The 23,240-nt window shown below is 39.5% G+C and overlaps 1 protein-coding gene across 8 annotated transcripts in view; it reads left to right on the forward strand.

The window, feature by feature from the left end:
* Positions 1 to 23,240, forward strand: part of aplp2 (amyloid beta (A4) precursor-like protein 2) — a 111,937-nt gene that overhangs the window by 48,324 nt on the left and 40,373 nt on the right. For all 8 annotated transcript variants that reach the window (XM_079825613.1, XM_079825615.1, XM_079825616.1 and 5 more), the window contains exons 2-3: positions 2,496 to 2,669; positions 3,326 to 3,455. In XM_079825613.1, the coding sequence (XP_079681739.1) occupies positions 2,496 to 2,669; positions 3,326 to 3,455 (304 nt within the window). The remainder of the gene's footprint in view (positions 1 to 2,495; positions 2,670 to 3,325; positions 3,456 to 23,240) is intronic.

A 23,240-nucleotide genomic window follows, 5' to 3' on the forward strand; every position in this document is an offset into this window, starting at 1 on the left:
ACATGTCTGGGCCGTGACCCGACCTCCCGCACCTCTTCAGGCTGTATCTGTCTTCAGACTGCCAAGAATACAAGATTTGGGTAAAATGCACGCCTCTATAATTGCCCCGTGATTACACCAGTTTGTTAACGTTTTAGGAGTGTAATCTTACAGTTACTTGGAATGAATCTCAACTTTGATCATAGCTGAGAAATGTTTGTGTAGACCTTTAATGACAGGCCGGGTGTAGCTGCTTCCCGTTTCAGGAAAAGAGGAAGAACATGGTAATGTAAACGAAAGTGTCTATCTACACTACAGGAAGGACAAAAAGTGACAAGAGGAGGGAAACTTCACTCGTTTCACGGAGGTGGGGGATTTTGTTTTTGCTAGTGAAGCCAGGTTTAGGGCTTTTTGGTTATGAAACGCAAACATCATGTCATTTCCCACCTTCTGTGACCTTAATGACAAACCTGTATACCACTGCAAAAACACCCAGATACCAAGAGAAAATCCCAGTCGTCCAGGACTGTTTGCTGTGGTACCTGAGCTCTGGTCAGTAAATGTTTAGCAGCGGTGCTACTGCTGGGAGTTGTGCAGTGAAGTGGGCATCATCAACCTCAGCCATCGGCAGGAAATGGTGCGTTTAGAAGCTCTCCGACAGACTTTTCCGTTTGGTCCCTTGAGTGTTTTGAGTGATTCAGAGAGTCATCAGGAAGGTCACAGTGTGTGTTTTGAGGCATGAACCTGTGCTGAGATCAAGCATGGATGGGACAGACAAACTCTCAATTCGATCAAGCGTGTATAAACTAAATTCAATTCAAATCTGTTTGATAGGGCGAACGGTGACCCTAGAGCACAAGGAATACGTCTCTAGAGATAGTATCTGCTTCAATTTGTCCTCATTATGTTTATTCTGCTTACTCTGGATAATATCTTTCTTTATGAGAATAGACAGATGCGATGGGAACAAAGTTCCTGTTGGTTTGTTTTATGGCCTTATGGAAGGGTAAAATTTGACAAAAGTACACTATATTGCCAAAAGGTTTGGGACGTCTGCCTTTACATGCACATGAACTTTCATGACATCCCATTCTTAATCCATAGGGTTTAATATGGAGTTGGCCCACCCTTTGCAGCTATAACAGCTTCAACTCTTCTGGAAAGGCTTTCCACAAGGTTTAGGGGTGTGTTTTGGGTAATTTTTGACCATTCTTCTAGAAGCGCATTTGTGAGGTCAGACACTGATGTTGGACGAGAAGGCCTGGCTCACAGTCTCCACTCTAATTCATCCCAAAGGTGTTCAGGTGTTCTATCAGGTTGAGGTCAGTACTCTGTGCAGGCCAGTCAAGTTCCTCCACACCAAACTCGCTCATCCATGTCTTTATGGACCTGGGTTTGTGCACTGGTGCGCAGTCATGTTGGAACAGGAAGGGGCCATCCCCAAACTGTTCCAACAAATTTGGGAGCATGAAGTTGTCCCAAAATGTCTTGGTATGCTGAAGCATTAAGAGTTCCTTTTAATGGAACTAAGGGGCCAAGCCCAACCCCTGAAAAACAACCCACACCATAATCCCCCCTCCACCAAACTTTACACTTGACACAATGCAGTCAGGCAAGTGCCTGACAACTGCCAAACTCCGACTTGTCCATCGGATTGCCAGACAGAGAGTGATCCGTCACTCCAGAGGACCCGTCTCCACTGCGCTTTACACCACTGCATCCGACGCTTTGCATTGCACTTGGTGATGTAAGGCTTGGATGAGCTGCTCAGCCATGTTAACCCATTCCATGAAGCTCTACACACTGTTCTTGAGCTCATCTGAAGGCCACACGAAGTTTGGAGGTCTGTAGCTCTTGATTCTGCAGAAAGTTGGTGACTTCTGTGCACTGTGCGCCTCAGCCTGCGCACTGATACCACTAACAGTTGACCGTGGAATATTTAGTAGTGAGGAAATGTCACAATTGGAATTATCCTATCACAGCACCACGCTTGAATTCACTGAGCTCCTGAGAGCGACCCATTCTTACACAAAAGTTTGTAGAAGCGTCTGCATGCCTAGGTGCTTAATTTTATACACCTGTGGCAATGGAAGTGATTGGAACACCTGAATTCAGTGATCTGGAGGGGTGTCCCAATACTTATGGCAAAATGGTGTATATGAACATTTCCGCAGATATATGCATTTTAAGTGTTTTCTGGGAAAATTACCAAATATATTGGTGACAAATGTTTTTTTTTTTTTCAAATTACTTTCAAATATGAGAATGGCATCTCTTCTCAATATCATCCTCAACTGTCTATCAAAGGCCAGAATGTGAAAAAAAAAAATCCCCTTTGTCTCTGGGTCAAATCAGTCAATATAAGAGAACTTCAGTGTGATGTTTAGGCCCCTATGAGTGTATTATGGCAGCTCTGACTCCAAACCTGCTCAACTTTTATTGGCATACAATAAGGGTGTCCATTGAATTTACCTCTCTTATTCTTTCTCTCACCTTTCTCCCTGTCTGCTCCCCAGGCACTGGCAGCTAATGCAGGTACCGGATTTGCTGTTGCAGAGCCGCAGGTCGCCATGTTTTGCGGCAAACTCAACATGCACATTAACATCCAGACTGGCCGTTGGGAGCCGGACCCTTCTGGATCCAAAACCTGCGTCGGAACCAAAGAAGGAGTGCTGCAATACTGTCAGGAGGTAAAATAATGTTACACGGCATAAATATGTCTATTAAAAAAAAGACATTTTTAATTTAGTCCTTACAATCTCCATGAGCATCCACATTTCACAATATAATCGCAGAAATAAATTACATTTTAAAATATATTCAAATAGAAAACACTTATTTTTAACTGTAATAATAATTTGGAATATTACTGCATTTACTGTATTTTTATCAAATTAATGTAGCCTTGGTCTGCAGATGAGACTTCTTTTAAAAACATTACAAAATGTTTACTGACCTCAAGGATTTGAACTGTAAACTTAATATCTAAAAAAAAAACTTGTCAGTCTTTGGGGTGTATATTATTGCTGCTGCTGCTGCTAATTTATGATAGCAATAAGCCTCCCAACACTGTACACTAAAATATCCTTTCCCACAACTATATAAAAAAACACCATTCTGTTAAAAATGTCAAATCTCTCATGATCTGTCATATGGCTGGCTGCAAAAAGGCAATACCCTCCCTGTACATTTTGGGATTGGTTTTCATCGATGTCCTTTTGATGCATTTCAGGAGAGAGTAAATCTTGTGTGAGTTCCAATACATGAGCAGATGGCGTCAGGAGATTGTGATGCATGGATCACCGCTTACACTTCAGTCTGAATCTCTCTGGTCTCTTCATTTTAGATGTATCCTGAGCTGCAAATCACAAATGTGGTGGAAGCCAACCAGCCAGTCAAGATCGAAAACTGGTGCAAGAAGGACAAGAAACAGTGTAAGGGACACGCTCACATCGTGGTCCCCTACAAGTGCTTGGGTAAGTGGTGTTTGATTGACAGCTCTGTTGTCCCTTTAAACAGGCAATTATCCAGAATGTCTCATGGGGTTAAAGGCGCCATTGTGGAAGTGAGACATCTGAGAACCTAGAACAGCAGTTCAAAGTGACAAGACTAAGATGTTAGTGATCAAATTCAGTCCCTGAACCGGTGCTCAGGTAGCCGGTATGGTTCCTTATCTTTGATGGGTATAGGCTCCATTGAGGCCCTTTACAAAATATATTGTGATGCTATTCTACTACTTGTTGGAAAAAGTAGCTACAGGTAAACTCAGTTATATTACTGTCACGCAACTTGAAAAAAAAACCCTGAAAAAGTTCAGTTAGTACAACACTGGTTTCAGGTGCTACGTACACACTGTAAAGTTTCAGGAGGGACAACTGCATTTAAATGCAGGAGTGAGTCCCCCTAAATTATCCTTCAATGTCTCCCGAAACTGCGATGATTGACACAGTGGTAACCATAGCAATGTTCTGGCGTCTTGCATGTTTGGTATCCGCTGTTCTGACTAAAGTAATATTACAGTTATTAATCAATAGGACCAATGATTGTTTCTGTACCCTTTTCATTAACAACATGTATTCTTATTTCACTTATTTCTGTGCCTTAATTATTATATTGATTAATAAGATTGTTAGCTAATCTGTGTGCTTTGTATATGTGCATTTCTGAAATGCATAACATGGACAAATCACTTTAAATTGTAATCTAGACGCATGTATTTTCTGTGAAGCTGCTTTGTGAAAAGCGCTATACAAATACATTTGAATTGAAAAATTGAATTGAATTATAATAGACTTAACACACATTATAGGGTACATAACATAGTCTCATGTTAATCTTGAGTACCTATAGAGTAGTATTGCATCCTTCATATCTCCGAAGACTCTTTAGCTTTATCATATTTATAAAAGACAGATACGCTGTACCGATTCTTTCCGAAAACTGCAGAGCTCATGCAGGCGTGCTGAAAGGTTGGATTCTGAGATCCACTGCCGCTTATAAATATATATATATATATTTATAATCAGAGCCTTAATCAATATTTATCTTTCTTTATTATTATAATGATTTTAATGATTATTTCCGGTTATGATTTTGATCAAATAGGACCCATGATTGCTTCTTCCTTTTATATTTTCTAAAGTTTGTTTTTGGTCTCTGAGTGGTGACTGAGGGTCTGTCCCAGGTGTGTGTGATGTTTCGCCAAAACACTTGATTTCAGAACATGTTGACGTGTGTTTGGATTTTGGAGGCATCACACACCTCTAACTCGACGGGAGTGCAGTAACAGTGATTGCTCATTTAGCCCGGCTTCCAGAGATGAAATATGGATTTGTCTTTCATGTTATTTCTTTATTTTATTTAAATGTTAAATTTCCTTTTACTGAAACCCTAAAGAATTGAATGAATATTGCCTGTACTGTCTGTACCTCTCCCTGAGAGAAAGCTCATGCTATCTCTATGTTTTGGGAAACTTTTCCCTTGTCTGGACCAGATCTCACCAACTCCAACCTTGGAGGCACTGTGTATCTGTGTATGTGCGCAGTATTCTGTGTTAAAGATTAGTATTGGCGGTCAATTACGGGCATCCTAAGAGATGAGTGGACGGGTTGTTTTGGGCAAGCTGGCGCCTGCTCCAGAAGCTGGAAGGTCATTACGTGCCTAATTCCGGGGTGAAAGCGTCAACAAGTGCACGTGAATCTGATTAACTGACAATGAGTGGAAATTTACCAAGACTGTCAATTTTCTCTGAGCCAATCAGAATCATCCACCTGGCAGTAATGACGTGGCTAGACCTTGAAAACAGTTGAGAAATTGTATGTACGATAGGCGGGTAGGCTGGTAGAGGGAGTGCAGCCTACGAACTCCTTGTGAGACTTGAAGCTAGCTTCAGCTGATGAAACTGCAAACTATTCTTCAGTAAATTTCTCTTTAATTAATTGTACTCCTGACTCTTGGTCTTCATTTTTCACTACTGGTCCTGGGTCTTAAACTGTTACCCCAACAGTGCAGTGAGCGAAGTCACGAGCACGCGCGCGCGCGCACGCATAATACATCATGGCATTATCCCTGGATCACTTTCGATTCACTATACGTTCGTAATGTTTACATTATATGTACTTGTGCGCCAATTGCCAACAAAACAGACATTTGATGCAGTTTCACTCACCACCAGTAGAACTCTTGCAGAACTCTGCAAAAACAAACTGCATCCACTGTTTCCTTAACGCTGGGTTATTTGGGAAGCTGAACAAGGTTATCTTTCCTTCACAACCATAAACACACTTCTTTAGTGACATTTGTTGATTTCGTGGTCTAAACACAGAATTACAGCGCTGCCAATGGCTTCTGTAACCCGAATGAAGCTCATTGATGGGCGTTCAATTGCTCTGGCTCTGGTTGATGTGCGCATCCGCTCATTCGGGAGAAGTGCCCATACAAGCAATTCCGCCCTTTATGAAGTCATACAGGGCCATACTCGAAAAAAAAACTTTCCGAAACTTATTCGAATCCTGAAGGAGTGTATTTGGCACAGAAATACTCCATCATACTTCCTCTTTTTTTTTTTTTTTGCCATGTTTAGCATGAGAATCCAACTCTATAACAGTGTAAATAAGTCAGAATGCATGAAATAGCATTAGCCGAAATACCCTTAACCAAAACGGAGGCGCCGTGTTTTGTTAATGCTTAAAGGCTTCTTCACAGAGCGCGCTCGCAGTGTTGCCATATAAGCATTTTATGCTTGTTGTTTAAGCTTACATCGATTGAGTTTATAGAGTTATTATATTGAGCAGAGGCAGGTTGCTATATTTCGGTCTCATTTTCACCATAAGGCTTTTTTCCTCTTTTTTTATGGGCTTGTTCTTATTCGCTGATTTGCTTGCAAGATATGACAATACGAATGAGTCAAGGCTCGTACTGCTTTCCTTGTGATTTCTTGCACTGCACATACAGATGAGAGATACATCTCTGCTGCACGTTAAAGGACGTATTTTAACATGCATCAGAGATCTCGTCTGTCATCTCTCATATTTCTCGTTGTACGTCATTATCAACTAGTTGTTTGGTTCCATGCACACTGTGTAGAATTGTTGTGAATGCGGTTGTCACTACCTGCAATTTTACAGGTTTAAGCACTAAAAGGTAGCCTGGATGCCAGCCCAATTTATCCCCACCCACAACATTTGAGTTTGGTAAATTCGGTCTGGACTTGATCTTTTGTGGAGCAACTATGCCCGAACAGAAGCTGTTCGTATCAATGAAATTGTCAGGGCGGGCTTTATACAGTGATGATGGACAGATGATAAACAGTAACGGAAGCATTCATGTCACCAAAGAGCGCTTGGGTTGAATTCGTTCTAATCCTAAATGAAGAACTTGTTCGTATATGCATTCACCTTCACTATTTCTCTCAGAAATGATGATCGTGTTGGTAAGTACTCCGTGTATCCTTAAAGGGATAGTTCACCCAAAAACGAAAATGTGATGTTTATCTGCTTACCCCCAGGGCATCCAAGATGTAGGTGTCTTTGTTTCTTCAGTAGAACACAAATGAAGATTTTTAACTCCAACCGTTGCTGTGTGTCACTCATATAATGCTTGTCGATGGGGTCTAATTCTATTAGAGTAAAAAAAAACATGGACAGACAACTTCAAATTAAACCCCGCGGCTCGTGACGACACATTGATGTCTTAAGACACGAAACGATCGGTTTCTGAGAGAAACCGAACGGTATTTATGCAATTATTTCATTTCATTTCATGTATACGTAGATTCCTCATTCGAGCGATCCGCGCAGGCACTAATGAGGTATCTATGTATATATCTATGACCCGGCCGCTATTTTGACCTCACTCACGGGAAGTGATGGCAGTCTGGAGAGCTGAAGCATTCGTCTGATATAAGGTGAATTAATTGCATAAATACCGTTCGGTTTCTCACAGAAACCGATCGTTTCGTGTCTTAAGACATCAATGTGTCGTCACGAGCCGCGGGGTTTAATTTGAAGTTGTCTGTCCATGTTTTTTTTACTCTAATAGAATTCGACCCCATTGACAAGCATTATATGAGTGACACACAGCAACGGTTGGAGTTAAAAATCTTCATTTTTGTTCTACTGAAGAAACGAAGACACCTACATCTTGGATGCCTTGGGGGTAAGCAGATAAACATCAAATTTTCGTTTTTGGGTGAACTATCCCTTTAAATTCTTTTTCACAACACCTGCAAAGATCGTTTACACTCATTTTCTTCTACTACTTCTTCCAGCGTGTGTGAAGTTGAGTTCTGTTGACAACTATGCGTTGCTCTGATTGGTTGTAGGTCTATCCAATTGAGGTCTCTCCTGGTTTGTTTGAAACATGCCCCATAATCACGGCCCAATGGAGCAGTATCAGACTTATATTCTGACCAGAATTGAGTATGACGATGTCAGGCTAACTAAAAGGTGAACTTACAACCGAATTTAGCTGTAGTGTCTACGTGGCCACAAAGGTGGCAGTTGGGTGAAAAGCCATTATTTTGTGGAGAACTTTATAGTAATAAAGCAAAATCCCATTTCCCCTTTCAGACAGAGGCTAGTGGAGATCCATTGAGCTGTGAGTGTGTGTTCTTGTTTCTTGTGCCGCAGAGGCGGCTAAAATACATTGCTTCTCCTCAAGGAGTTTTCCCAGCAATTGGCAATGTCAACTTTGGTCATTTGGGTGTTTAAACTGTCAGAGTTTGTAAACTCGCTTTTGCACCCTTTCTTCACTACTTCTTTTTTTTTTTTTTACCTTGCTAACAGAGTGTCTGACTCACTTACTGGATGTTTGCGATGACATGTACTGTAGTTAACATTAACAAAAGGGGTCCCATTATGCCCTTTTACGAAGTCTTGATTTTGTTTTTGCGGTGTACGAGAATATGCCTTCATGATTGATTGTTGTATTTTACATTACTATAGCACCTCTATCTGGCCTGAACGTGTCGTTAGTTCCTGTTTCGATGAAGCCCCTCCTTTCCGAAATATGAAATGTGCTGCGATTGGTTAGCTGGCCCAGTATGTTGTGATTGGCACCGCGTGTTCGGGAAATGTCACGCCCCTTACCGTAACCGCAAGTTTATTCTGCTCAGGTGTAAATATATTACGAATGATGTCAATTTCATAACAATTCAAGCCTGATTCACACTATATCATCAACACTAATGTTGGCTAGCAGGCGAGCAGAGGCAAACAGCTTAGCCCTTTGATTACAGCGACAACAAAAAACGTATAATTGGAAATGTTAATAGAAAAGACAACTACAAATAATAAGACATACTTTCAAGTTGCGATCCATAAACAACAGATTGTTCCGAACAAAGTGGGAACTGATCCATTTGGTTCTGGGAGTTGTTCTCCATAAAATGTGCAGCACACAGATAAACGTTGGGGTTATAATGTTCAGCAACAGTGTTTAAAATCTTGGTAACACTTTACAATAAGGGGCCAGTTGCATAAACTAAGCCATTATGTTAAGACAGTGTCTTAAGATCTTAAGTGGCATTCAGTCTTACTTTTCGTATCAAATTAGGCCAGTCTAAGTTTTTATGTAACTGATTAAAAAAAATTATTAACAGTCTTAAAGAAAAAAATGTTTGTCTAACTTGTAAGACTAGTCTTAACGGTTTATGCAACTGGCCCAAGGTTTCATTGGTTAACATTTACTTAACTACATTAGTTAAAATGAATTCATAATGAACAATTCTTCTGTAGCGTTTATTAATCTTTGTTAATGTCAATTTCAATATATACTAATACATTATTAAAATCAAATATTGTATTTTTTAACATTAGTTAATGCACTGTGAACTAACATGAACGCACAATGAACCGTTATATTTTTATTAACTAACATTAACTGAGAATAATACATACTAGCAAATGTATTGCTCAGGGTTAGTTCATGTTTGTTAATATATGAACTAATGTTAACTAATGAAACCTAATTGTAAAGTGTTACCAAAATCTTAAAATAAATTTAAGCACTCTCGTCAGCCTTAGGAAGGTCAAACAAATGAGCTTTGGAAACAGGGCTGGACAAAACAATGTCTCTGACAGCAACAACACGGTCTTCTCTAATGCAGCTCAGCCAGGCCTCACACCCATTTTTTTGCATATATATTTGAATGGTTTTGAAAGAAGGCTGCGTTTATTTTGATCAAAATATAGTAACAGAAATATTGTGAAATATTATTACAATTTAAAATAACAGTTTTCTGTTTTAATATATTTTAATCAAGTTTCTCATGATCCTTCAGAAATCATTCTAACATGCTGATTTTCTGCTCAAGAAACATTTCTTATTATTATCAATGTTGAAAACAGTTGTGCTACTTAAAGGGTTAGTTCACCCAAAAATGAAAATTCTGTCATTAATTACTTACCCTCATGTCGTTCGACACCCGTAAGACCTCCGTTGATCTTCAGAACACAAATGAAGATATTTTAGTTGAAATCTGATGGCTCTGAAAGGCCTCCATTTGCACAATGCACGGTTCACTCTCAAGACCCTTAAAAGGTACTAAAGACGTCGTTACAAAGTCCATCTCACTACAGTGGTTCTAAAATAACTTTATGAATCGGCGAGAATAGTTTTTGTGCGCAAAAAAAACCCTAAATAACGACTTCTATAGTGATGACGATTTCAAAACAAGGCATCATGAAGCTTCGAAGCGTTATGAATCAGTGAGTCGAATCATGATTCGGATCGCGTGTCAAACCGCCAAACTGCTGAAATTTGGCGATCCAAACTGCTGACTCGGCTCACTGATTCATAACGCTTCGAAGCTTCATGAGGCCGTGTTTTGAAATCGTCATCACTATATAAGTCGTTATTTAGGTTTTTTTTGCGCACAAAAACTATTCTCGCCGATTCATAAAGTTATTAAACCACTGTAGTGAGATGGACTTTGTAACGACGTCTTTAGTACCTTTTAAGGGTCTTGAGAGTGTAACGTGCATTGTGCCAATGGAGGCCTTTCAGAGCCATCAGATTTCAACTAAAATATCTTCATTTCTGTTCCGAAGATGAACAAGGTCTTACGGGTGTCGAACGACATGAGGGTAAGTAATTAATGACAGAATTTTCATTTTTGGGTGAACTAACCCTTTAATATTTTTATGGAAACTGTGATGCATTTTTTTCAGTATTCTTTGAATATAAAGTTCAAAAGAACATTTAATTTAAAAGTCTTTTTCTGTCACTTTTGATCAGTTTAATGCATCCTTGCTGTGTTTATTTATTACCAAAATAAAAGTAGGCCTATCAATATATTTCTCCCCAAAAAAAACCTGACCCCAAACTTTTGAACGGTAATGTATAATGAATCAAGATATTCAATTTAATTTATTTATGCCGTGGTGCATGCTGGAAAAAAGTCCAGAACTGCAGAAATCAATCACACTGTGGGGTTCAAAACCAAGGTTTAAAAATGTAATGGACAAAATGGTTTTACAGTTTTATAAAATATGTATTTAAAAAAGAATATGATTATTGAAGGCTAAATTTCGTATAGATTCAAGAAATATTCCCCCGGTTTCACAGACAATCCAAATGCTAGTCCCAGACTAAAATATAATGTTTGAGCTGTTTTAACTGAAAGCAACTTGCACTGACATATCTTAAAATATGTCAGGGCCATTGTTTTGTCTCAAGATGTACACCAGTAATGTTTGTTTTTAAGGCACGTTAATAAAAGCTACTTAAATGTCCTAATTGAATTAAGGCCTAATCCTGGCTTAGTCTAAGTCCTGTCTGTGAAACCAGGCCATTGTGTTTATAGGTCACTAATCAAAAACACATTTCTGATCATTGAATGACTTTTTTTTTTAATAATTATACTTACAATACTGTTGTTTTGCTGATAATATAATAATTTGCCATTTAAATATGTTATATTTAAATGAGAAAAAATGCTTAATAACTGCACTTTGACTAGTGATCTGAGACTTTTGGACCACATTGTATATTTTGTGTGTTTGGTGAAAAAGTAAATGGCACTCAACCCCTTATAAACCTTCAGTCATGCAAATAAATTCATAAAAGCTACAGTTAGAGTCTTACTCCATAGTAACCTCCAGGCATAAATAACTTCCCACTGTTATTCATTTTCCAAAGAAAATAAATTATTCCAGTCCCCCATTTACAATTGTTCTTATCCACATAAGAAAAATAACATTCATCTCATTGCGTCTCAGAGGAAAATCTGCCGTCCGCCTGTCCCTGCCTTTTCCTCATCTCCTCCCCGTGTCTGTCCCTCTCTCGTAGGAAATGATTGAGTTGTGGCTCTTTGCGGGCTGAAAAAAGCCATTAGCGCTGCCAGCCGACTGTGAAATGGGCCGACTGTCAGAGGCTTTCCAAGATGGCTGATTTTTGTTTTGTGTGTGTGTTTGAGCTGACACGGCAGCTGTTGACTCGCATCACCTGATGTCGACTGCTGTTTGATTGACAGGGTCGGGCGGACTACGCACTTTCAGCCCAGTTCTTCCTGTGTCTCCTTCGCTGTGAATGACGGCTAGCCAATACGGTCTCTGGGTTTGGAGGAATCTAAAGCTGTTTTAGTCTGCTCATAGCAGCACCACACTGTTCCATCAACAACTTTCTCTACTTATAAGTCGGCATGGAAACTGTTTTATTGATCTGAAGTGGAGCGTACAAATTGGCTGAAGATAAAAAACAGAAAAATGATACTGCAGCAAAACCCATAACAAAAGCATTTTAAAAAAAAGTATAGGTTGTTTTGGTGGTTGCTAGTTTTTCTTCTACCTTTCTATATCTCTGATGGCTTTAAATAGTAACACATTTCTTCTCAACAAACTGCATTATTTGAAGTGATTTTAATCATGTCCATGACACAAATTGTCCACTCTTAAAGGGTTAGTTCACCCAAAAATGAAAATGATGTCATTAATTACTCACCCTCATGTCGTTCGACACCCGTTTCAAGATTCAAGATTCAAGAGTTTTATTTGTCACATACACAGTTATATACACAATATACAACTGGCAGTGAAATGTAAACAGGTCCGCTCCATGGACAGTGCAAATAACAGTTACAAGAAATTAAATAGAAATAGAATAAAGTTAGAATAAAAAGTATTAACATAAGTAGAATTATAAATAAATCAAGTAAAAGATAAAAATAGGAAATAAGATAAAAATAAAAATATAAAAAATATGTGGATGATAAGTGAGATAAACTGTAGACTTAAAAATAAGTGGTTAACATAAAATATATAATATGTATATATAAAGAAGTATAATGTGCAAGGTTTATTACAGGTTGTTACGCAGTAACAATAGGGACGTAAAGTAAAGTGCAGTGCAATTGCAGTATGTGGATGTTAATGTTGAAAGACCGTATGTTTATGCGTGTGCGGGGGTGAAGTGAGTCACGTGACTGAGTTCAGGAGTCTGATGGCCTGGGGGAAGAAACTCCTCCTGAGTCTTTCAGTCTTTGCCATCAGGCTACGGAAGCGCTTACCAGATGGCAGCAGGGTGAAGTGAGAGTTTGCAGGGTGATTAATGTCTCTGATGATTTTAGTAGCTCTACCTCTGCAGCGTTTGGTGAAGATGTCCTGCAGAGACGGGAGAGCTGAGCCTGAGATGCGCTCGGATAAGCGCACCACTCTTTGCAGGGCTTTGCAGTCGTGACTGGTGCTGTTCCCGTACCACGCTGTGATGCACTGAGTCAGGACACTTTCTATCGCCCCTCGATAGAAAGTTTTCAGGATGGCTGGTGAAACCCTGAATTTCCTCAGCTGGCGCAGGTGGTACAGTCTTTGCCTGGCTTTTTTCACCTGTGTCTGGATGTGTGTAGTCCAGGTCAGATCCTCGGAGATGTTCACACCCAGGTATTTGAAGCTGCTCACTCTCTCTACCGGTGTCCCGCTGATCATGAGAGGGGAGTATGACCGATGCTGTCTCTTCCTGAAGTCCACAATCAGTTCTTTGGTCTTGTTAACATTCAGAGAGAGACAGTTGTCCTGGCACCATGATGTCAGTTGCTCCACTTCGTCCAAGTATGCCGTCTCATTGTTGTTGGAGATGAGACCCAGGACAACAGTATCATCAGCAAACTTGATGATCGAGGTGGAGCTGTGTGTGGACAAACAGTCATGGGTGTAGAGAGAGTAGAGCAGGGGACTCAGCACACAGCCCTGTGGAGCTCCAACACTCAGGGTGATGGAGGTGGAGGTGAACTGGCCTACTCTCACCGCCTGGGGTCTGCCAGTGAGGAAATCTTCAATCCAGAGGCAGAGAGAAGAATTCAGGCCTAGATCCAGGAGTTTGTGTGTTAGCTTAATGGGAACTATGGTGTTAAAGGCTGAGCTATAGTCAATAAATAGCAGCCTGACATAGTTCCCACTTTTGCTGTCGATGTGAGTGAGGCAGGAGTGAAGGACGTGAGAAATGGCATCTTCAGTCGATCTATTGGGACGATAGGCAAACTGAAGAGGGTCCAAAGTGTCAGGAATGGAGGAGCAAATGTTGTTTTTAATGAGTCTCTCAAAGACCTTCATGACTAAAGATGTGAGAGCCACTGGACGATAGTCATTTAGGCAAGAGGGTTTACTGATCTTAGGTACAGGGATGATGGAGGATCGTTTGAAGGAGGTGGGGACAACAGATGTAGCAAGGGACTCGTTGAATATGGATGTAAAGAGCCCTGCGAGCTGATCAGCACAGGACCGCAGAACACGACCTGTAAGACCTCCGTTCATCTTCGGAACACAAATGAAGATATTTTAGTTGAAAGCTGATGGCTGAGAAAGGCTTCAGATAGGCCTCCATTGGCATTCTGTACATTTACACTCCCAAGACCCATAAAAGGCACTTAAAACGTTGTTACAAAGTCCATCTCACCACAGTGACTCTACAATAATTTTACGATGCGACGACAATAGTTTTTGTGCGCAAAAAAAAATCAAAATAACACCTTTATCCAACTTGTTATTGTCTTCCGTGTGTGCCTCCACAACGCATGCGCGAGAATATTACGCAGATCGGCGTTCGGACACATGACCCAGAAGCGATTTGTTTACAAGCAGAGGAAGACACGCGTGTCTAAGCTGTTGAATTCTACATTGATCGTGCTTTAGGTCTCGGCGTAGTTCTCAAAATGGGGCTAAAGTGTGCATTTCATGGATTCCCGAACCCCGGCGCTACGTCATATTCTCGCGCATGCGTCGTGGACGCACACGTGCCTTTTATGGGTCTTGGGAGTGTAAATGTACTGAATGCCAATGGAGGCCTATCTGAAGCCTGAAGGTCTTACGGGTGTCGAACGACATGAGGGTGAGTAATTAATGACATAATTTTCATTTTTGGGTGAACTAACCCTTTAAGAAAAAATGGTTTTGACTCAATTTTATGCCAAAACGGTTCTATATAAGGAGAAATGTCCTAAATGATTGCATAATACTTTCATGTTTAATGTTTTTTTTTTCTATTGACATTTTTTTTTACAGGCTGTTCATAAGATTTAATAAAAAATTCATTAAAACTTAATCCATAAAATGGGAACCCCAAAAAGTGATATACATATACAGCATCTTGATATGCCACACCTGTGAGGTGGATGGATTAAATCGGCAAAGGAGAAGTGCTCACTAACACCGATTTAGACAGATTTTTGTATATACTGTGTATATATATATATATATATATATGTTTGTGTGTGTCTGTGTCTGTGTGCGCAATGCGCATATATATATATATATATATATATATATATATATATATATATATATATATATATATATATATATATATATATATATATATATATATATATATATATATATATATATATATATGCGCATTGCGCACACAGACACACAGACACACACACACACACAAACACACATATATATAAGTGCTTGAAAGAACCTTTTATGGGTCAAGTCACAGACTAATATTTAATGCAAACCCATAAACCTAATCAAATTATGAGAAATATTTAATATTGCCTTGGCAAACACCACTAAAATGTGGGTGTTTTCTGGCCACAGTTGATGATGACTTCTGCTGCAGTCAAGGACTGGGTGTTTTCTGTGTCTGGAAAAGCAGCCCCTGGTCTTTAAGGAGATTTTCCTCTTTAGGCGCATTTGTAACCTTGAATTGAAGTCGGTACATCAGCGTGACTCGCTCGTGTTCGGTCTCACCTTGTATTCTCACCTCTCCGCTGCCTCTGGGGTTTTACCACTGTTATTAATGAGGAGGATTCATTGTGATTCAGCAACATTCTGGCCTCTGGAGTTTAATTAGGGAGAGTGATTTGTTTTGATGGTGTAATGCAGTGAAATGGGCATGTGTCTGTGTCTCTGTCTTTCACCGCAGCTGAAACCTCAGTGAATATGCTGGGGCTTGATCTTTGAGTATTATACAGTATTGTCTTTGTCAGTATTGTCTTTGTACGCCCAAATAGTTGCATCCCTTTCAAAAGTATCTCTGATGCATGATCTTAAAATCCCCCTGTAGTTAATAATTGTATCCCTTAAAACTCATCTTTGATCATTGCGTTTTTTTCCTGTGAAAAAAATGTCTGCATGCCTTAAAATAGCTTGCAATGTAACTCTGCACGCTTACTTTGTTTAGTATACGCAGAACCATTACTATGTAAATTATCCCCGCCTCCACTCACTCACACCAGCTCAGAGATCCAATAGCTAAACTTTACTCAAGTTACTGAAGTAAACGCTGCACAATGATATCGCTCTTTACAACGTCAGACACACAACAGTAATTAATATGATTAGCCTTTTGCTGTACTATTTTATCAAACAGCTAATGATGTGTTGCTAATGTTACACAAGCAATGTTCCCGTTCGCCATCTCAGTCTGCCTTCTAAAAATCAGCATCCTTAGAAACGCTTTGAACAACTGGAGAAAGGCATATAGTTCATCATAACATTATAATATGCATCATATACATAATTCACCCGCTATATTGCTAATGTGCCTGATTTTTCACATCAACTGAAAAATATACCAGGATAACCTGGCTTCTCTTGAGACTCCCCTGCTTCAGAGAATAGTAATGATGATATGCTAAAGATATGCTTAAATTGCATAAATTCACAGAAATTCAATTTGGCCAACTGAAAAATTTAGATGTGATCGGTCACTAGAAAATGTTCAATTGGCAACCTGATTTTTTTTTTTACAGTGAAGGGTTAGTTCACCCAAAAACTTAAATCTAAGTTGGTACTGTTTTATATGATGGACAGATTTCATTTAGGCTTTTCACATATAAGCATTGATCAACGCACATACATAGAGCACATCACATATTGTAAAGTGGTCATGTTTCTGTATTCAGAAGATTAAATGGATTTCTGTTACAATGTCTATATTAACTTTTTAAAGCATCAAAGTATGGGTCGATGGGACTTTAAATGGAGGGGCTGACATCTCGCCGATTTCAATAAAAATATCTTAATTTGTGCTGCGAAGATGAACAAATGTCTTATTGGAAAGAGCTTTATTGCCAAGTATGTTTACACACACACACACACACACACACACACGGAATTTGTCTTGATGACAGGAGCTTCCAGTGCAGAATAAAGTGCAGACATGCATAGGAATTAGGCAATAAAAATGAAATCTACGCAATAATAATATATCCTTGTGGGTTTGGAACGACATGAGTGAGTTTTCATTTTTGGGTAAACTATCCTTTTAAAGATAGTCTGTCTTCCCTTGATCTTTTTAGTTTGTTTCCTCAAACAAAATTAAGGTAGGTTTATATGACCGCAGTAATTACATCTGCGAGTGAAATGTTACGAGTTTTCAGAGCTGTTCTCTTCGACTGAGAGCAGAGCTCATGTTTGACCATTAGCTCTTCACTTTCAGGCTTGATTCATTTCAGCCGAGGTTAATTCCTAATGGGCAGTCAGCAGACGTTTTCCAGTATTTAGTTTGGGTTTGTTTAGTTGCTGACCGTTTCACTCTTTAGCCTTAATAGTCCTGAATGATACAAATAAACGGTAGTGCTGAGATAAACAGCTCTTTAGCTGGGAGGATTGTGCTACATCAACAGCAACTCTGCTCCACAGAAACATCAACAGTGTTCAGCTCTCCTAAGGTTATACTAGTTCAGAAAACAGATGCGGATGCGGGCAGATTTCATCCAGGCCAAAGCATCTAGAAGATACAACTGGAGATAAAAACGGAAAGGAAATGGGGAAATCGTTTTTAAAGAGATAATACTGCATTTAATGTGTAATAGTCATAAATCTTTGATGTAGGTCTGGGACAGAGCAGAAGAACTGGGCTATAAACTATGAAGTTGAAAGCCGCTGGCCTCAATTCTTTTGTGTCGTTCCTCTTCATAGCATTTTTTTCTCCTTTTGTCTCTTTCTTACCAACTATAATATGCTTCTTTTCCAGCCTTTGTTGGATCATCTAAGAGCTTTTTGATCATGTCGTGAGCCTGCAGTTTGCCTTCACAAGTCAAGCGCTTAGTCAAATTTATGCACAGTTGTTTCATATAAAATGGAAAATCAGGGATTACATGGGCGCACAAATGAGTCATTCCATGTGTCTCCCTGCTTTTGAAAGCTTTTTTATATTCTTTTCATCAGTCACTCTGATTTTGTGTCTGACCTAAATAAATTAAATGATGTTTTCAAAGGAATTGTTTATCCAACAATGAAAATGAATTTGTTGTTCATCATCATTGCTCAAAACGCGTATGCTGTTATTTTGTCCATGAAGCTTTGTCCTTCTCGCAGTTCTTGTCCCTACAATGAATTTTCTTCATTCAAATCTTGCACTGTGCATCAAGCAATTTTTGCTGATTATCAGTGAATAAGTGACCTTCAGAACTCTGTTACTCACACAAAGCTTACGATTGACTGCAAAAGATGTACTTCTGCGCACAAATTGTATGAAGTGCTTTATTGGTGCTTTTGTGTTATTGGCATTATGGGTAGATTGTTAGGTGCTTGTTTGATCACCTATTACAGATGCCAAAGTGTACAAGTACACCTGGCTGCAGACTGCAGATCAGGGAGGGGCTGCACCTGGAGGCGGGACTGCACGTGTTACCCCGCCCCCACTTATTCTGATTGGCTCATTCGCCTTTCAAAGGCTTACAGAGACTTGGCCGTGGGGGAAAACAAACCTTGTTAGATGCTTTATCTTTACTCTTTGTAATGATTACGATTTATTTTTGCTTGGTGCAGTCCCGAAAAGTTGCCATGTGGCGTTCTGCACCTCGAGTAAGTTATCTGAAGTTTTAGAATAAAAGATAAAGCGTCTAACAAGGTCTAAGTGCATTCATTCTAATGGCTTGTTTTCCCCCACGGCATATGGCGAATATGACATTTTTGTGGGCATTCCCAGTAATGCCGACCAAGTCAATGATAGAAAGCATGTTCGTAGTTGGTGTATGTCAGAGTGTCATCAATCCAGTTACAAAACTGTAAAAGAGAGGTGTCTAATGCCACACAGATAAGGTTGAGCTTAATTTAGAACACACTTAATCTGAGACAAATTCAGGTGTTTTTAACTTAACTCGCTATGTCTGTATCATTGAATCACTGAGTTGTTTGCTACTGCAAGTGTAATCTTCTAGATCAATCGAATTCACAAATGAATCATATGTTATTTATTGTGAACCAGTTGATTTAAACGAATCGGTTTTAAAAGATCCGGTCACGAAACGGGTCTCGGAGATCTCGATTTAATTTAGCCAAATCTAATTTTGGCCACACCTGAAACGGATACCGAAGTAAAACATCGCTCACTCAAGGACATGCATGTAACTAAATGCTGTTAAGCTGAATTCACAAAACCGTTGGCTGAAATAACCACATTTACAATAGCACTGAAATAAAAGCGCATCAGTCAGATGCGAGTGAAAGTTGCGTTCATTACTATAGCAACAGACTCCAGGCACGTTCTTTAAGAATGGCTGGTAGCCTACAAATAAAAAGTTCTTGATTTTGTCACTTTAAAATAAAGTGGAACAAAAAGTCTTATATTATGCTTTGCTAAGTAGTGAAGAAAAGGAAAGCTTCATACACAGAAATAATACATAAAAATAACACGGCAAACACATCCTATTGCTGCATGACCAATAACACCTTCTATAAATATGTGTGTCTTGTCATGTTACTGATAAACATACTGATACATCCTTTCCATTTCCTTTCTAATACGATGGTGATATGAAACAATCAAAATGTCATAAATCGTTTTAATTCATAATTAATTTCTCTACCTGAAGACCTGACCCTCCTGCTGTGGATAATCAAGAATTTTTTTTTAATTTTGTAGGGGTCATCCGTGCGTTAGCCTGAAGACTAGCTTAATTTAACAAAACAATAATTTCAGGGACATTGCGAGTTACAGGCTAATGTTTTTTTTTCCTTCTGTGAAACAGCACAGCTGTTCCATTTTTTTAAATGACACTCCTTCATACACCAACTACAAATACGAACACATTTTCTATCATGGATGCCTATGAAAGATGATGGAACCAATCAGAGTAGGTATGGGGCAGTATTAAAATCGTCCCGGTCTACTGTCATTTATGACATCTGCTTTAAACATTACAGTGCTCATGATAGCTTGTTAACTCTGCAATAAGTAAATCCACCTCACCAGCTAATGCGCTATACATGCACTATATATGCCATATAATATGTATTTAATCTATAATTACACTGTTGACCCTCCCCTTACAACTTAGCCAACCCTTAAACCTACCCTTACCACCAAACCTGTCCCTATCCTTACCTATATCCCACATAAATAGCTGCAAAAGTGTTTTGCAATACATGAACACAATATGTACATTGTACCTAGCAATAATTATACTACTAAGTACATAGTAGTTATAGACACCTAATATACGGGGCAGTCGTGGCCTAAAGGTGATTATACATGGGGCAACTTTTTTGAGCAATGTTGCCAGGCAATGTTGCTTGACCACTTTCTCATTGGGAATGGGCAACACATTTCTATCTGGATACTTTAGATTGGTCATGGGCCCTGTGTCTTACCTGGTTGCCCGTTGACGGCAACACTGCCTAACATTGCTAAAAAAGTTGCCCTGTGTATCATCACCATAATGGTTAGACAGTCAGACTCATAACCCTAGGTTGTGGGTTTGATTCGATACCATCAGGAAATGACTCAGGTGCCCTTGAGCAAGGCAGCTAACCCCCAGTCGCACCCCGGGCACCACAGCAAACATGGTTGCCCACTGCTCCAGGTGTGCGTGTCCACGGTTTGATGTGTGTGTGTGTGTGTGTGTGTGTGTGTGTGTGTTTACTACTCACTACTCCTAATGTGTGTGCATTAACTTTATTTCTGGAATTAAATTATGCTGAACTAAACATGCAGCATAAGGATGTTATGTGACAACAATGTTGAATACTACTTTTGAAATGTTAATCATTGTATAATATCTGTTGTTTTGCATAGTATTTTGTAAAAATGTGTATTCCCCATTTCCTGGCTGGTAGTTTTATGTGTGGTTGTAGAGGCAGAATGCTGCACTTCTCTGCTTCACTGCCTCGCTCTTCACATGATATCAATGCGATAGCTCGTTTATTGCAGTCGAGCAGCAGCATGCAGCCCTACTGACGCTGTCAGGACTTATTTTCTGCTTTTTCTACTGCAGCTGTAAAATAAATAATGTAATTGCTGAATCACCCACACGGTTTTTCAACAGAACAGATTGTGTTGTGAGCGTTCCGGGTTCAATACAAGTTAAGCTTTATCGACGGTATCTGTGACATGCTGTCGATTGCCACAGAAAATATTTTTTGACTCACCTCTCAGCTTGTAAAAACAAGCATTAATCACTTACAGTAATGCACTTACAATGGAAACCAATGAGATGAGGCATAAAATGCACATTTGAATACATAACCACATACTGTAGATGTGCTAGCATGAGACTCCTGTGGTTACCTTATCTGTTGAAACAGACTCCTGTCGTAACATTTAAAGCCAGTAAACCCTATAACCTTACGCGCAAGGACACTGGAAAGGAAGTTATGTTTTGGGATGGTCAACAGCGCGTTGTTTTGAATCCGTAACACACCACAGGTCTCAATGGCAGAGCAGGTATTCAGACGCAGTGCAGAGTTTGATAATTAGGTTGCTGTGAATAATATGCTGTTTTCAATTATGTAAGGACTTTAGTTTATTTGGCCCCTGAGGGCAGATGGGATGATTTTTGCATGTGTGAGTTTGCACGGTGTGGAGAGGCTTTGGTTCAAACAACTATTGTGTTCTCTGCTATTTCCAGTTCTTTCCTCCAAACCCTCTAATTTTCCCAAACACTGGCCTTTTCTTTCTCTCCTGTCTGCCTTTCCTCAGCTCTCTGGTTTCAGGCTGATTTGGCCCTAGGCCTGTTTTGTGGTAACGGCCAAATGAGCAGTTTGTGGATGGTCACAATACTCTTCAATTGTGAACAGACTTCTGGTCATTAAACGATTCAGTCTCTCTCTCTCTCTCTCGGTCAGGCTCAGAGGTTGGATTGGCCTCCCAGCTGTCCTGAAATCAGCTCTGTAATAACTGTCCTGCATATGGCACACAATCCCATGCTGGCCTGTCTGATGGCATCTGAGCTCCTCAGCTGTCACTCGCTTGCTCACACGCTCCCTTTCCGGTTTCATTTATACATTAACTCTTGTTTAGTGCAAATTGATTTCCTTAAAGGCACAGTTCTCCTGAAAATCAATCCCAAAGATTCAAAATAAGTTTGAAAAATATCAAAAAGCTCAGGACCTTCTGGACCCAAGCCCTTTGTTTGGACTATCGGTTCCAATGGTCAAGTGATTTTACTAACCTTCTTCATTTGATGTGATTATTCAATAACATATAGGCTATTTTTTATTTTTAAAAAATAAATAAAATGTGTCCATGTTGATTATTGTCTATTTTCTCTTTCACTGGCCAGAATGTCTGTGCTACTAGGGCTGCACGATTCATTGAAATAAAACAAAATTTTTTTACGAAATTGCTATATGGCTTAGTGCGATTTTATCAAATCACAACGACTGCGATTTAATGAAATTAAATATATGCGCTGCTTGTTTCAGAGTGAAACGCAGCAATGCTACATTTCACAGTAAATGCTGCGACGCACAAACTCCCTCTCTGCATCTGCTCTCAGTTTGGGCAGCTTTAACGTGTGTTTGGGAACGCAACATGCGCCAATCGTCTTCCCATACTTGTAATGAGAAGCACTAAAAAAAAAAGAGACGGTTTAAGGACCCCCTGTGGTTTTCCATCAAAATACAAGTTTAATGGTTTAAATAAGCACTGAAGAAATTAAGACAGTTGTCCAAATTGTGCAACCCCACAAACAAGCACAGTATAAATCGCAAATTTTAAATCGCAATTGCAAATTTTATTAGAAAAATTACGCACTTATCCCCCTCCCACCCTAAATCTCATTGTTCAGAGAAATAGGTAGTCCCGTCTGATACTCGCATCATTGGTTGAGCCAGTATTAATATGTCGGATCGTTTGAACAATCAGAGCAATTAACAGTGTTCAAACTTGCTAGGAATGGTAAAATCGAGACTTCCTGCTGCCATTTGCTCTCTCTCTCTCTGCTGTGGACGGGATGATCTGTGCACGCCAGATCTTTGTTCTGTCTCTTGGTACTGACCAGATGTCTGTTCAGATGCCTCTTGCCCTATTTGTAAAATGCTCATTATAGAATGCAAAAGACCATGTGTTGATGAATTATTGAGCTGTGTTGT

This window comes from Gobio gobio (genome assembly GCF_949357685.1).
Source record: "Gobio gobio genome assembly, chromosome: 9".
In the NCBI taxonomy this organism is placed as follows: domain Eukaryota; kingdom Metazoa; phylum Chordata; class Actinopteri; order Cypriniformes; family Gobionidae; genus Gobio; species Gobio gobio.